Source organism: Artemia franciscana, chromosome 14, assembly GCF_032884065.1.
Source record: "Artemia franciscana chromosome 14, ASM3288406v1, whole genome shotgun sequence".
Taxonomy (NCBI): Eukaryota; Metazoa; Arthropoda; class Branchiopoda; order Anostraca; family Artemiidae; genus Artemia; species Artemia franciscana.
Genome location: NC_088876.1, coordinates 25,407,088 through 25,423,510, shown reverse-complemented (window position 1 = coordinate 25,423,510; position 16,423 = coordinate 25,407,088). Strand labels below are relative to the sequence as shown.

The window sequence follows — 16,423 nt, the reverse complement described above, 5'->3', positions numbered from 1 at the left end:
TTTTATTTTACAAAATTTCATTGGCGAGGAAAGCCATTTTGAGAGTTTAGGGACTTAAAGCATCTTTGTTGTGATAAAACCGGAAAAAATTGGGCATTGTGCTAAATTCAGACCTCACTGTTTGCCAAATTTCAGATATCAGATCGGATTCTGTTTAACTGTCTTATTACATCTAGCTTTGCCTCTGGAAAGTGAATTGATGGGAAAGTGAATCAAGGGACTCCGGAAAGTCCCTTGAAGACTTCAGCGCTCCTAGTGGATCAATTTTAATTAGTCCCCACATTTTGTGGCGATCATTAAAACTGCACTTTACTGTTAGTATCTTACACCTCACAGTAAACAATGACAACAGCTAAGCCGTTGTCCGCTTTAAAACAACTCAGCCTATACAGGTGGGTCTCTTACTTCTCAGTAAATAAACCCTATTATCTAAACAGAAAGGGGGAGGGGGATTTAATGTACTTTATTTTAAACGAATTCGTGCAAGGATTTGCAATCTATGTTATTGACGATGCAAAGTAGGTTTTCTACAGCATTCCCCACGCTGCATCCCCCAACGTTTCATCAATAGTTTAGGCATGTTGAACTTGGTTATAACCAAAATTATGCAAGAATATTGGCAAATTTGAGAAATTCGGCAATATTTGGAGTTAGGAATGTTTGGCAATCGAATTTGGCAAGATTATAGAACCAGAGTGTATTAGGGGCCTTCCAATGCCATCCCATCAAAAATCCATCAAAAATTCACCATGGGTCACTTGCTAGAACCTTAGATCATAAAACGGCCTTCAACTTACTTGACGGAAGGAGAAAAGTGGGGCTATACCTCTCCTACAATAATCTCTTGCCCTCTCACCAACTATTAAGACACTTTGCATCTTATTTTAACAAAAATCATACAGGAATTTAAAGATCAGCATGGTTGGAAGCAAAAAATGGCTCAAGAACTCACCTAAATCTTCTCTACCATTTCTCCCTCTTCTTATATATCTCTCTATTATGTATTTTTTTTTATAATAGAGTAGCAATACTTCTTTTTATTTGAAGCAGAATTGCGCAGGGATTTTCGATCTATATTGGAGGAGGCATAAAGTGAGCCAGTGGCAAATCTAATATCCACTCACCCTTAGTACCGCAAAGTTACTTGCTGAAGGGTAGGGATTGTTCACCTTATTTGATCTGAAGTAGCACAAGGATTTGCAAGCAGTATAGATGGAGAAAACAAGTGGATTATTGGCCACTTGGAAGCATTTTTGAAAAAAGGTCTGTACTTTATGCCCAGTTCTACAAAGAATAATGTTAGAATTTTAATCTATGTGACTAAAAAACTAAAAGCGATTGTTCTCAACCATTTGTCCCCAGCTCTCCCACATTTGACTCATTATTAAGGAAATAGACATCATACAATGTGTTTAAACTGAAAACTTACACAATGAGTTCCAATTTGCATAAATCGAAGGAAAAAGTGGATCCCTTGCCCCTCCAAACTCCAACTCCTTCTCATCGTTTACTTTTCAGCATAAGGATGAACTCATTACATCTAGTTTGAAGTAGAATTATGCAGGATATTTTAGTCTGCATTGGCGAAGACATGGATTGTGTATTTACCCCTTTTGACATACACGTCTTCACCCCTTGCAATGGTAACTTTAGCCAAATAATAGGCTTGTTGCACCATGTCTGAGTCGGATTTACATATTTTTTTTTTATCTGTAGGACTGAAAAACCAATTTCTACCCCTTCCTTCCCCTGCTTCTCACAAGAAAACTAGGTAAATTGCACTTGGTTTAAACGAAATTAAACAAAGATATTTGATAATTATGATTGGAGGGCCAAAACGTGCGATTTGGTCTCTAACGCCATCCCACCCTTACCCCTACCCACTCTTAACAATAACATAGTAAATTTCTCTCTTTGGAGCCTAAATCATGCCATGAATTTTCATCTACCTGACAGGAAAACAAGAAAAGGAGGGAAAAGTAAAGGAGGGAAAAGGACAGGAAAAGGAGGGCCTAAGTCCCTCCAACAGCACTTCCAGACATTGTCGTAGTTAATTTTTTTTGGATTGAGGCCATGATACGCCTTTTTCAAAACAGAATCACCTAAGGACTTTACAACAGGTGTGATTAAAGGCAAAATGAGTGCCATAGACCCTCCAACACCCCTCTTCCAATTTCCTTCCCGCTATTTTTGTCAGAAGGGTAGTCACTTCACACTTTGTGTAAAAGGTACGTTACACATGTTTGAAACTGGAATAACACAAGCATTTGCAATTAGTATGTTTCAGAGCCAAAATTGTGGCAGAATTGTGCCTTTGATACCTCCATTCAAATCCCTTAAGCTCGTGATTTCAGAAATGTGAATGTTGTAAGCTATTTGAAACTAAAAAAGCATAAGGATTCTTAATGTGTAAGATTTGAGGTGCAAAGTGGCCAGTGGCCAGTGGCCAGTTGGAAACACCTCTCCATCTTACCGCCAGCATTTTAGCAGAAAGAACAGACATGGTGCCTCAGGTTTGGACCAAAATCTCACTAGAATTTTCAATCTGTATTGATTAGAGGTATAAGGTGGGTTCTTCGTCCCTCTGAAATCACTGCCTATCTCTAAGTATTCCCAAGAAACGTAAGAAAGTATTTTTTTTCAGTGATCGGCATGAAATTCCTGCAGCAAGCATCATTGGCCTAATTTGAGATGAAAATGATGAACTTCAGTGGCGTAAAGCCCTTCTCTGGCCTCTTGCACTTACGGATCAATCGAGTTCTGACGAAGCAAACAGAGCTAGTGAATTTGTGTATACATCTACCACCTCTGCGTCTCATATACCTTTGCACTAAAGTGTCTGTATTCAAATGTGATTTGGTTGGAGGGTCCTTACAACAGAGAAAATTTTAACAAGGAATTACAGACGATTGAAGTTCACACCCAGGAGGCTTTAAAGTCTCATTTTTCAGGGTTTTTTCCTCAATAACAAAGAGGGACTTGTCAGCAACAATCGCTGTAAAGCATGTTCATATTAGGGAATAAGAGGTTATATAAATGCGCTAGTTTGTCAACTTTTTTTGGTTTTGATATACTTCAGAGCAGCTATTTTTCTTGTGAAATTGGTTCTGCAACAATTCTCAGCAATAATGCAACGCAATGACGCAGTTTTGCAATTATTACTGCCTGTGTGGCCATTAGTCAGCGATAGACACAAAATCTAATTGTTGTTTTGCTTTTACCATCAACATACGGAAAAAATCAATAGGTGCCATATTTTGAGTTAAATTGACGAAGTCTTGTCTTGTTTGCTTATTTTGGCATATTCTAGCAAAGCTTAAGCCTGCATACATGGTGCACTTTAAAACTAACAACATTCACTCTTATTCTTAAGTCCCGTCCTTCTTCATGGGACGTCTTGGGGCCACTGTTTTCAACAGAGATGAATCAGGGATCAACATGATCTGTCTTCTGCTGTTATGGAGAGTCATATGGTTGAAGTTATCAATAAAATACTTCAGTCGTATTCGTCGTGACCGCTGTCCGTCAATCGCACCTTCAAGTTCAGTTTTTGATAAACGACTAAACTAAACCACTTTAGTTGCTGCCGTTTGGTTTTGTAAAGAATTATGTCAGTGGATTTCAGCCGACTTCACACCAAGTCGTTGGTGACAGGACGGGTGTGGTTGATCTTTTAGATGTGGTGTCAGCAAGTACTTCGAATTCAATGAGGTCATGCTCATTTTCTGTCTTCCAGGCTCAGGTCTCAAAACCATAGGGAGCGATCGGCACAATCAGGCTGTTGAAGATATGGACTTTAACCTGATCAGAAAGTTACCCGTATTTCTAGATATTCAAGAGGTTCCTGGAGCTATACTTGTTAGAGCCGGGTTGTGTTTCATATCGGTGATATGGCAGTTGTCAGCAGTCAAGAGGTTGCCCAGGTAGATAAAGAGGTCGATTGTTTCAGCTATTTGTCTCTCAATTTTTTGCGGTGGGAAGATTTTCTAGCTCACTAACTAAAAAACGAATTTAAGAAAAAAACTAAATGAAAATAGCACAAGGAAATTTCTTTACTTTGAGTATTCCTTTTGGCTGTGAACAGATATTGAGTCTCTTCTGGGTATAGTTATTTACAACACTAGGACAAACTTCGTAGAGATTCGATGGAGTTACAAGTGGTGAAGAAATTTCCCTGAAATAAACAAAATTAACTATATAATTAACCATATAAAAATAACTGATAACTGTAAAATGCGAAAAGAATTATACATAAGGATATATACATATATATTTCTTACATTAATAACAGAAACAGGAAAAAAAGAAAAGAAAAAGAAGAAAAAAACTTAAAATTTTTATGCGCGATTACATTAAATTAGTAAGAAAATAGCCAAAAAAAGATAACTGAATATAATAGACTTAGTTTTTTCAGATTTCTCCTACTATGTATTTATTTGATATTATAGCTTGGACCGAAGTATCTTGGCTGCTGGTTTAACGGCCTCTACCACCACCCTAAAAGCTAGCAATCCTTCCTGGTGCAAGATTGTGTTACATGCTGGCAATTTGGTCTAATTTAACTTGCCATTATATAATTTTTAAATATAATTACCAAACGGTAATTATGGACCGTTACCAAACGGTGGCTGGATCAAAATATTCAAGGGCGAGCAATTTTTTTAAATATTTGATATTTAAAATTATTTTGTTATCAAATTTAATTTAACTATTAAAATTAATTTATTAAAATTGAATAATATTAAATAATTTATTACAATTATTATTATTAAAATTATATTGAATCATCTTAAAGATTTGAAATATTTAAGCAATTATTTGGAATAAAAATAAGAATAATTTCTAAATATATCTAACACATTATGCGTTCTTGGCTGGATTAAATATTTAAGAGAATAGCAATTACTTAAATATTTAATATTTAAAATTATTGTATTATTAAAAATAATTAAATCATTACAATTAAATATGTTAAATAATTTATTAAAATTATTATTATTAAAATTATATCCCATTATTTTAAATATTTAGAAATATTTAAGCAATTATTTTGGAATAAAAATAAGAATAATTTCTATAGATATTCAACACATTAAATGTTCTTGACTGGATCAAAATATTTAAGGGGAGAACAATTATTTTAAATATTTAATACAAAAAAATTATTTTATTATTAAATTTAATTAAATTAATAAAAATTATTTATTAAAATTAAATAATATCAAATAATTTATTAAAATTATATTTAATAAAAATTTAAAAATTATAACCAAACGGTTTAATTATATTTAATAAACATTATATCATACACTATTGATTAAAGCTATTTTATTCACCTTAGATTCAGGGCCTAGTTTTCTCACAAAACTTGAATATGGTCTCCCTTGAATATGGTACATATTTTAACCCCTTTGTTTCAACCGGTCTGCACCTTACGCTTTTATTTGCACATAAATCATTTCACACCTTTTCTTATTTATTTACTGTATTTTCTTTTTCCTAGTTCTGTTCTTGTATAGTTCCTTTGTCCTCATTTTCTCCAATTAACTTCCCCAACAAAACTCAAAGTGGAGCGCTTCTTCACTCCTCTTCAATTCACGAGATTAGAATTACATACAACATTTAATTTTCAACTGAAAGTGGAACAGAAATTTGAAACGAATATAAACTGTCCTATGAAGGCCTATACCGACTATTACCCCTCTCCTCTTAATCTTACACCAAAGTTTTTACGAAAGTATTTTTGAGTACAATAAACACAGCTAGTTGGTATATTCCAAGTGTTTCATTTACTGGCTGAATGTCAAAAATATAACTGAAAATTTAGCAAATGCATCAGCTTTTCCATCCTTAACATTTTAACAATGAAAAGATGTTAACACTTTTTATCCTCTGGCCCTTGTGCGAGGCCGTTTGTTCGTAAACTATTTGAGATAAAAGTGATGCTCTGGCAGAAAAAGTGGGGGCTTGGTGAATCAGTCCTCCTCATATACAAGACGGTTTCTGTTCATTCTGAGTTTTATTGCCGTTTCTTACTTTCATTTAAAAATGTTTCTTTCCTTAATTCGTGTGTTTTAAAAATTGTTTTAAGCATAAGAGGGTAGCCAACTTCTCAACCCACATTCTTTGTATTAAAGCTCTCAACTTTCAGATAGTAATACTGTTAAGAAAAAGAACTCATTTAGCTGCGGTTGCTTTTCAAAATACATCTTTTCTTTTTTTTACTATATTTTGTATTCCCTAGTTTTATTCTTGTATTCTTCCGCTCTTTACGCTTAAGTTCAAATTGTCATTACAAGGCTTTGATTAAAAAAAAACTCCCTTAGAGACTATCATTAAAATTTCCATTAAAGATTACTGTCTCAGCAATCAAATAAAAATTTTCCCCAATTAAATAAAAAGCTTTTTTATACAAAATTACGTGATCTTTTTTGCTACTTGAAAATGCCACTAGGTCTTAAAACTTTGGTTTGAAGACCCCCCCCTTCAATAATCCAAGATCAAAGGTTCAATACAATTACTCTAAGGAAAAACAAGCACACGAGCGTAGCCATCCTTCTTGGGCCTTTCATTTATGATGAACAAAATGGCTATCTCAAAATTTTGATCGTACAAATTTGGGGAAAATGGTCGGGGAGGGGGCTAGTAGGAGCTAATTGGCTAGTTCGGGGGCTAGACAGAGGGGAGAAATGCAGTTTCCTTTTATTCTATAGAAAGGAGCTTTAAGGCTCTCAGCTAAGTTGAATTTTAAATAGTTTTCAGCAAAATCACCCCCCTTTTTGGCGTTGTTCAACTGTTTTTTCTAGAAATTAAATACGTTTCATTTTGCTATTACTCCTTACTTTTAGTGCGCTCGTGCCACTCTTGTTTGGAGTCTTGGTTACTATTTGTCACGAGGATCTTTAAGAGCTCAATACAATGATCTGTTTAAGGAGCAATTTTTAAACTTTCCGCGTATCAGAGAACCCTACTGTATTAGTTTCAAGCCCCTATCTGCAAAAATGTTGATTTTCATTTTTTGCCAGAAGAAACATCATAGATGCGTGTTCATTAGTTTTTTTTCAGGGGTGATCGTATCGAGCCAATAGTCCTAGAACATCGGATGAGGGCTCATTTAATGGGATATAAAAGTTCTAGTGCCATTTTTAAGTGGCCAAAGAGATTGAAGAGCAACAAGCCCCCATGCCCCCTTTTCCTAAAATCTTCCGATCAAAATTTGAGAGTCATTTTGTTCAGTATAATTTAAAACTCTCAAGACTACGCATTTGAAGATAACCAGTCCTCCCGGTCCTTGGGGAAAGGTCTGAGGGAAAGGAAAAGCTCTAAAAATTCGCCCATTGTTTACTTATAATATTTATTATCGGTAAGTATACATATGTTTTTCGAGGGGGGATTTTGTGCTTGGGATAGATTTCCATCGATACTATTTTCAGTGTGGAGTTAAATTTCAGAAGATGAACTTTCCAGGAAAATTTTACACTGGGGGAATGGACAGAATTTCTATCCGAAATTATTTTTTTTGTGTCTTACTGTCTCTTTGCCTAATCAAATTTACCTGTGGAGACGTTCCGGAGGAATTGCCGGGGGGAAATGCGTGTCAGCGTATTTGGATTTTCGGGAAATAATTTCCATGGAAGGGGGAGTGATCAGAAAAACTATTAGAGCTTAAAGTCTTTATCAAATGAAACCGTGCTAAGGATAATTTTTCAGGCGGAATCTTTATTAAGAAATTTTACGGCGGGGAAATTTTTAGCGAGGATGGAATTTTCCAGAAGGAATTTTAGGGGCAGGGGGTATTTTATATGGGAGGAACTTTCAACAGAGCCACTTCCCGTGAGAGGAGGGAATTTTTAATGCAGGGCAAACCAGATCTACCAGCATTATTTGAAAAAAGATAATAAATTAAATAAGAAAGCAATTTTTTTTTCAACTTAAATTAAGCAACAAGATTAAAACTCAAATCAAATAAAAATTATTCATTATATGAAGGGGCTGTTCTCCCTCCTCAATACTTTGCTCTTCAAACTAAAGTTTGACTGTTTGTCAAAATTTTTAAGAAAGACAGCTGAAACACAGGGGTCACTAAGTTAGAATAGGAAGCTATTTCAAAAGTGCTAAAAACTTTACCGTGAAGAGTCAGGTACGGAGAGGGGGGCAACTCCTTTATTGCGAAAACTTTTTGTTCGTTTTGAGTTATAGCGTTGTTCATTATTTTCAGATGAAAAAACTTGTTTTTTTTTATTGAATCAAACAGTTAGTGGTAACAAACTCCAAAAAAGAGCGACTCAATAATTTCAAATATGTAATTTTAATTAAATTTAATCTTCTCCATTAAAGGCTACGAGCATGAGAGAATTTGCCGATTTTCGAAATAGTGTGAAAATACTCCCTGAGAACCATAGAATCTTAAAAAAAAAGTCATACCATCAGATTTAGCTTATCAAAAAACCCTACTGTAGATATTTTAAGCCTCTGTCTGTAAAACTTTGGAATTTGTATTTTTTTTGCCAGATTAGGGATGCGTTTTTTTTTGTTTTTGTTTTTTTTTTCAGAGGTGATCGTATCGACCCAGTGGTCCTAAAATTTCATAAGAGGGCTCATTAGAACAGAAATTAAAGGTTCTAGTGCCCTTTCTAAGTAACTAAAAAGATGGGGGGAACTAGCCCCCTCCCCGACCGTTTTAACCATAATCGTCCGATCAAAATATTTAGATTGCCATTTTGTTCATAGTAAATGAAACGCCCAAAAACCACGCCTTCAAATGTAAAATTACCCCTCATAGCCCCAAAGGAAAAGTCTTAAAGTTATAAAAATTTGCCCATTTTTTACGTATAGTATTTGCTAGCGGGAAGTATGTATACATTTTCGAATGCGGAGAAGTTGAAAATATTCTCCTGGAGGGTTTTCTACAAGGGATTTTTCCAGGGGGTGAACTTGCCAGGAGAAATTATATACGGGGAAATTTACCAGAATTCCTAAGCAAAATTCTTTTTATATGTCTTGCTTTCTCTTTTTCGTCTCAATTTTCCACATGGAGTTGTTAAGGATAATTTCCAGGGTGAATTTTCACCGGGATTGAAGTGTTAGACAATATTTCCGTTGGGAGGGGGATTTCCCTATAGAGGTGGGGCCAGATTTAAAAAACGATCGGAAATTAAATTAAAATCCAGTTTTTTCAAATGAAATTAAGAAGCAACATTAAAACTTAAAACGAACAGAAATTATTATGTATATGAATGGGATTTCTCCCTCCTCAACACCTCATTTTTTAAGCTAAAGTTTGAATTCCGTCCCAATTGCTTAAGAATATTTCTTGAAACACTTGGGTCGTTTAATTAGAACAATAAGAAGCTTTAAAAAAAAGCTCTAAAAACTTTAGCGTAAAGACTGAGGTGTTGAGGAGGGGAAAATCTCCTTCATATCCGAATAATTTTTGTTCGTTTGGAATTTTAACGTTGCTCCTTACTTTCATATGAAAAAAAGCTTTTTTTTTATTTAATCAAAGAGTTCATGGTAACGAACTGCAAAAAAGGAGCGACCCAGCTCAATACTAACCGACACTCTAAAGACGGATTTTTTATACGAATACATGTATCAAAAGAATTGATATTATGTTGATTTCAAATATATAAATTTTATTAAGTTTAATCTTATTTATTAAAGGCTACGAGCATGAGAGAATTTGCCTGATTTTCGAAAAACATTGCTACCACGTGTCATAGAATCTTAACGAAAATCATACCATCAGATTTAACGTATTAGAAAACAATAGTGTAGAGGTTTCAATGCTCTATCTGTAAAAAATTTGGAATATCGTATTTTTTGTCAGATCTGGGATGCATTTTTTCTGTTTTTTGTTTTTTTCAGGGGTGATCATATCGACCCAGTGGTCCTAAAATTCCGTGAGAGCACTGAATAGAACAGAAATAAAAAGCTTTAGTACCCTTTTGATGTAACCAAAAAGAGTGGAGGGCAACTAGCCTCCCTCCCCGACCGTTTTTTCCAAAATCATCCAATCAAAATTTTAAGATAGCCATTTTGTTCATCATAACTGAAAAGCCCAATAACTATGCCTTCAGATGCAATATGAACCCCGACAGTCCCAAGGGAAAGGTCTTTAAGTTATAAAATTTCCCCATTGTTTACGGACAGTATTTGCTATTGAAAAGTATGTATACATTTTCGTTGTTTTATATCTTGTTATTAAATAAAAAAAAACTAATTTTTTTTAGCTGAAAGTAAGGAGCGACATTAAAACTTAAAACGAACAGAAATTACTCCGTATATGAAATGAGTTGTCCCCTCCGCAATCCCTCGCTCTTTACGCTAAAGCTTTTAATTGTTTTAAAAAGTAGAATTGTGGCAGAGTCAAACTTCAGCGTAAAGAGCGAGGGATTGCGGAGGGGACAACCCATTTCATATACGGAGTAATTTCTGTTCGTTTTAAGTTTTAATGTCGCTCCTTATTTTCAGCTAAAAAAAATTAGTTTTTTTTTATTTAATTTCAGAACGTTTTTGAATTAATGCATGTTTGGTTTTGGCTCTCCGCACATAAATTATTAAAATGAAACTTGTATATTCATTCTTTCTTTGGCTAAATGGCTTTCTCTTAGTTTTGATCAGACGATTTTTAGAAATAAGGGGTGGAGAAGGAGGCCTAGTTGCCCTCCAGTTTTTCGGTTACTTAAAAAGGCAACTAGAACTTTTAATTTTTAATGAACGTTTTTATTAGTAAAAAATACACGTAACTTAAGAATTAACTTACGTAACAAACTTTCATAACCTTATATTTTTATTATGTATACGAGGGGGTTTGTACCCTCGTTAATACCTCGCTCTTTACACTAAATCGTAAGTTTTGTCCCAATTCTTTAAGAATGACCCCTGAATCAGAAAGGCCGTAGAATAAATAGTTGAAATTACTAAAAATACTTTAGCATAAAGAGCAAGGTATTTATCTCCTCCTAAATACCTCGCTCTTTATGCTAAAGTATTTTTAGAACCCCTCATATGCGTAATTATCTCTGTTCGTTTTAAGTTTCAACGCTACTTCTTCCTTTCATTTGAAAAAACGTTTTCATGTTTATTTTTCATTGTTTTCTTATAGTAATTCTAGAGAACCCTGCGCCCTTTTCATTGAATGTTTCTTCCCCCATGACAGATTCCTCCAAGGAAAGATCCTCCAAAATAGCCCCCTCTCCTCAACCCCACCCCCAAACAAAATAAAATCCCCCTGAAAACGTCTGTACACTTCCCAATAACTAATACTGTATGTAAACACTGGTCAAAGTTTGTAACTTGCAGCCCCTCCCCCAGGGATTGTGGGGGAGTAAGTAATCCCCGAAGACATAGTTAATATGGTTTTCGACTATGATGAACAAAATGGCTATCTCAAAATTTTGATCCGTTGACTTTGGAAAAAAATGAGCGTGGGAGGGGGCCTAGATGCCCTCCAATTTTTTTGGTCACTTAAAAAGGGCACTAGAACTTTTCATTTCCGTTAGAATGAGCCCTCTTGCGACATTATAGGGCCACTTGGTCGATACGATGACCCCTGGGGAAAAGAAAAAAAAAACAAAAAAAAAAACAAACAAATAAACACGCACCCGTGATTTGTCTTCTGGAAAAAAAATACAAAATTCCACATTTTTGTAGATAGGAGTTTGAAACTTCTATAGTAGGGTTCTCTGATACGCTGAATCTGATGGTGTCATTTTCGTTAAGATCCTACGACTTTTAGGGGGTGTTTCTCCCTATTTTCTTAAATAAGGCAAATTTTCTCAGGCTCGTAACTTTTGATGGGTAAGACTAAACTTGATAAAACTTATATATTTAAAATTAGCATTGAAATGCGATTCTTTTGATGTAGCTATTGATATCAAAATTCAATTTTTTAGAGTTTTGGTTACTATTGAGCCGGGTCGCTCCTTACTACAGTTCGTTACCACGAACTGTTTGATAAGTAATATCCTCTTTGTCAGCCAATTTTTTCATATTCTTGACCTTGTGGAAATGTATCCTTTCCAGAGAGATTCCAATACAACTGCTGGATAAAAGTGTTGTTGGAAATGATTTGAAAATGTGGATAATAATTGAAGGAAACCTGATAATGTGGTCAATAAGAACACGCTGCATTTATAAAGTAAGACTGTCATTGTTTCGATGCGTTGTTTTTAGATTTTATTTATCCTGGGGCCATATCTGGAACCATCAGGGGGGGGCATTATCAAGAAAGCAGCCATAGTATTATAAGGAGCCTAAATAGGAATCTAATACTCCTACTTTGTCAAAAACGCATTAAAAAAACTCAACTGAGGAAAAATCGCATTTGGAAACTGACTCAAGAATAGTAACTATTGTTTTAGTCTGAATGACAAAGCTCATTGCGAAAATAAATTTGTCACTTTTCCCAAAAATTCCAAAACAAAAATATAAATTATTAATAAAAAAGCCTTCAAGTTGGATCTAGTAGGGGTGTAAGGGTCAAGTTGGATCTGATCCCCCAGGGGCGTCTTGTCTGTTCTAGAGGTTTGCGGAATTCGAATAAAGCGAATTCGGAATTCTGCGAATTGCAGAACCTGGAGTATTAAAAGAAATAAAAATAAAGCCAGGAATAGAATTCACCTGCTTGGTGAATTCTATATTCAAAAGGCAAAACATTTACAAACATTTTCCTTGGGTAGCTCCGTGCAAGTTTAAAAACTGGAATTTAACCCTAAGGCTTACAAAGAAACATACCATAGAACAGAAATTATTCAGTATATGAGGGGGGTTTTCCCCTCCCCTCTCCTCATGCTAAAGTTTATCAGTACTTTAAAAATCGCTCTGATCCTAATTAAACGACCTTTGTGTTTCAGGAGTTGTTCTTAAAGACTTGGGATAAAACGTCAAACTTTAGCATAAAGAGCGGGTATTTTGGAGGGTGGAGTCCACTCATATACGGGAAAATTTCTTTTCGTTTTAAGTTTTAACGTTGCTTCTTACTTGAGTAAAAAAAATTGCTTTTTATTTCCAAAACTTTTTGGCAACTGAATAATTCTTAAAATAGAACAAACGTCGAGCAATTGACGGCGCACCGCTGCTGGGCATGGTTGTGTTCACCGCCAACAACAAGCAGCACGTTAATTGTTTTTCTTTGTTAACAAGTTAATTTTAGTGTTAAACTTTGTTAGCATGTTAATTTTTATTAATTTTTAATTTTTGTTAAATTTTGTTAACATGCTAATTTTTGTTAATTGTTAATTTTTCTTAATTTTAGTTATATTTTGTTAACAAGTTAATTCTTGCTAATTAGTTAAATTTTGTAATGTTAATTTTTTTCATATTCAATGCCCTAGAACCTTTTGAAAATAAAAAAGTAGGGTTTTTTGTTTTTCCTTTGGATTTAGTCAATCACAACAAATTTACCTCCCCCTTTAAACCTAACTTAATCTCACCTAGCCTCGGAGGGCTGAACTGAATTCGGGTCGAATTTAATGAAATTCGAATGCAATTGGGGTAGTCAAATGTGGTTGAGTGGCAGGAGAGTTGAGTTAAATGAGGTCCAGTTAAAGAAGGGTTGAACTGCATGGGAACTGAGTTGAATGACGGTTTAGTTGTGTGGGGATATAGTTAAAAGAAGGTTGGATTGACCGAGGTTTGACTTGGATGAGGGTTGAGTTGAATTATTTGAGTTGAATGGGATTGGGTTAAACGTCGTTTGAGGTACATGAGAGCCAGTTCTTTTGGTGAAAGATACAGCTTGGGTGTGGGCTTTCAAAAGAAATTGGTAATGCAAATATTAAACAAATATTCAACCAACTATTAGATTACTTCGAACAAAACACGATACAAGATTAATTCAAACAAATTAGGTTTGTATAATTACAGATTAACTTTTTAAAAATAGCGTTAGATGAAACACCTTCTTTAAATAGATTTGTTTTCATGACCACAGTCATCCGCTTTTCCAATAATTTTTTTCCAGAGATTTCTCAACCCCCCTCAATAGAAAAAAAATAATAAAGACTTGCTTGGACGAATTTCTGCTTTGACCAATGTTTGGGCAACATTTTGTTAAAATGTATAAGGATTTAATCAGCAGATGTTGCTTTCAGATTATTTGGTCGCCCTACAGATAATAATTTTCAGGGATTATTCTTGCGTAGAAACAATTTTATAAAGACGATGGCCTGCTGAAGACCATATAAGACTTATTCCCTATACCTTATCTTGTTAACTGAAAAATAATTCGTCACTACTACAACAATTTCATTCAATATATTTAAAGATTTGTGAGTATGGTCTAGTAAAAAATATTAACAGGCTGTACAATGGGACAACCGTTAGTATGCTACCCCGAGCATCTGAAGTCAATTTTGCTTAACCCAATTAACTTTTTGATACAAGAGTCATTCAAGGAGTAAACAAATTTTTTAATCATATTGTTTTTCTTCCAGTGATGTGCTTGATCATTTCTAATACTAACTTATTATAATAGTTTAGTTTAGCCAATGGCTGATTTGGCCGAAGACTTTTTTCCTGCAAACCCACAAGTCTACTACAACACATTAATTTGCTGTCTGTTAGGAACATCTAAATTTCATAATTTGGCATTCCCAAATGCCTTTGAATCAAATACAATTTCGGCAAAATCTTTGGCAAATAAACTTCCAAAGCGGATACTCTGGGAACAGACTACCAGATGTCCAAAACTTCCTCAATTTCGCTAACAGACAAAATCAATCAAACGGTTGTTAAGTCTACCAGAGTTCCAATGTTTTTTAACACTTCTGGTGCTTTTATACTAATTGGCCTTGCTTCGTAGTTGCAAATAATGTAAGCAGAACACACGTGTGAAGTGATAAGTGTTTTCATGAAAACCTGCCTTTTTGTTAAAGACTGACAGGGACAATTTTTGAACCAGCTTTTAAGTGCACTGATTCCAAACAACGTGTTGACAGGTCACCTCAGAACATCCAGACTGACACAATTTGTCATTATGATTACAGACCAAGGACTTTACAACGCAGCTGTTGGGGAAATGCTGTAGGAAAAAAAACCTTACAAATATGATGACATGGTGACGGATAAGTGAATGTAGACTATTTTTCTTAACTATTGGGGGAGGGGCCTCCTTTGCTTAAATATTATAGCTTGAATACGCTTATTTTTAGATCAAATCAAAATTAGTCTACTGAAAAAGCATTTGGTATGGATAATAATAATAATTAAATGATCTAAATTTATGACTACAGCTATAAGGTTGTTATGTGATAATTAGTCCTTTATAAAAATGAAATATAAAAATAACGAACTATATTTTTGAGCCCGTGTCCCTTATTATCGGGTAAATTCCTCTTTTCTAAAGGCAAGAACTTCGCAAGAGAGAATGAATGGGTTTGTATTGAAGCCCTATTTTAGTCTTCTCAAGGGCCTGCTAAATCTTGCAATTAATTTGTAGTTTATGGATAAAGTTACTTCAACTTTGGGGTTCCAGTGGCTTTATTGGTCTACGTCGTCACGTTATGGTGAAAGAGGTAAACTTAGCTCTTTTCTGTATATGCTTTCTATTAGTTAGTTCTTGTTTAGAGTTCATCTAGACAGTATTGAGTTTGATATTAGTAATAGTGATTTGAGTTAGAAATAGTAATTTGAAATTAGGTGAGATATATTTCTATGATTGTATTGATTATTTTCCCCAAACCCTGGTAGGGCTAGGAAGACGACATTAAGAGTTTTCCGTCAATGACAGTTTACCAATGTAATAAAATACTAGGTGCTTGTGTGTTATAGCGATCACACTTAGTTCTTAATCTGTAATGACCGGTTTTCTGTTTCCAATCAGAGATAATCAGCTTAGCCTGAGCCAGAAAAACTAATTTGCAGATATATTCTAAATAAATATTTGATAAATAGAGGTGGTTAGGTTAGGTATTTAATATAATATGTTCTGGGCGGCCTGCCTTCCATAATTCTCTCTTTGTATTTTCCATAATTTTGCTATTAAAGCATTATATTTTCATCATATTTTGGTATATTTCATTAGGATTAACCTAACTTCACTCATTTGATGTAGGCGATCTAACACGTAAGTATCAAATATTAATAAAACATTTTACTAATAAAATATGAAAATAAATATTTTTTTTTAAATTAATATATTTCAATAAAAATAAAAAATAATTTTTCTTACGTATGAAAAGGCCTAGGAATATACAAAAGTTCAAAAAAGTATTTAGGGAATAGTATTTAAGGATGATGCGTACATTCCACAAGGCTCTTCATAAATTGGGGTAGCTTTAGCCCCCCCCCCCCAAAAAAAAAAGATGGCTTTAAGCATTATAGGTAAATATGTTGTATTTAGATCCAATGGTGCGATTTGTTTTGACTTGCATGCTGTTATTTCCTAAGATATTCCAGATGTTAACCTAATTAGGGTGGA

General features: G+C 34.4%; 1 protein-coding gene across 1 annotated transcript in view; it reads right to left on the bottom strand.

Annotated features, from left to right (window-relative positions):
• The window catches only part of LOC136035500 (protein Wnt-1-like), a 110,329-nt gene that overhangs the window by 24,997 nt on the left and 68,909 nt on the right, over nt 1-16,423 (bottom strand). Inside the window, exon 3 of the mRNA XM_065717332.1 lies at nt 4,057-4,174. Coding sequence (XP_065573404.1) covers nt 4,057-4,174 — 118 coding nt within the window. The remainder of the gene's footprint in view (nt 1-4,056; nt 4,175-16,423) is intronic.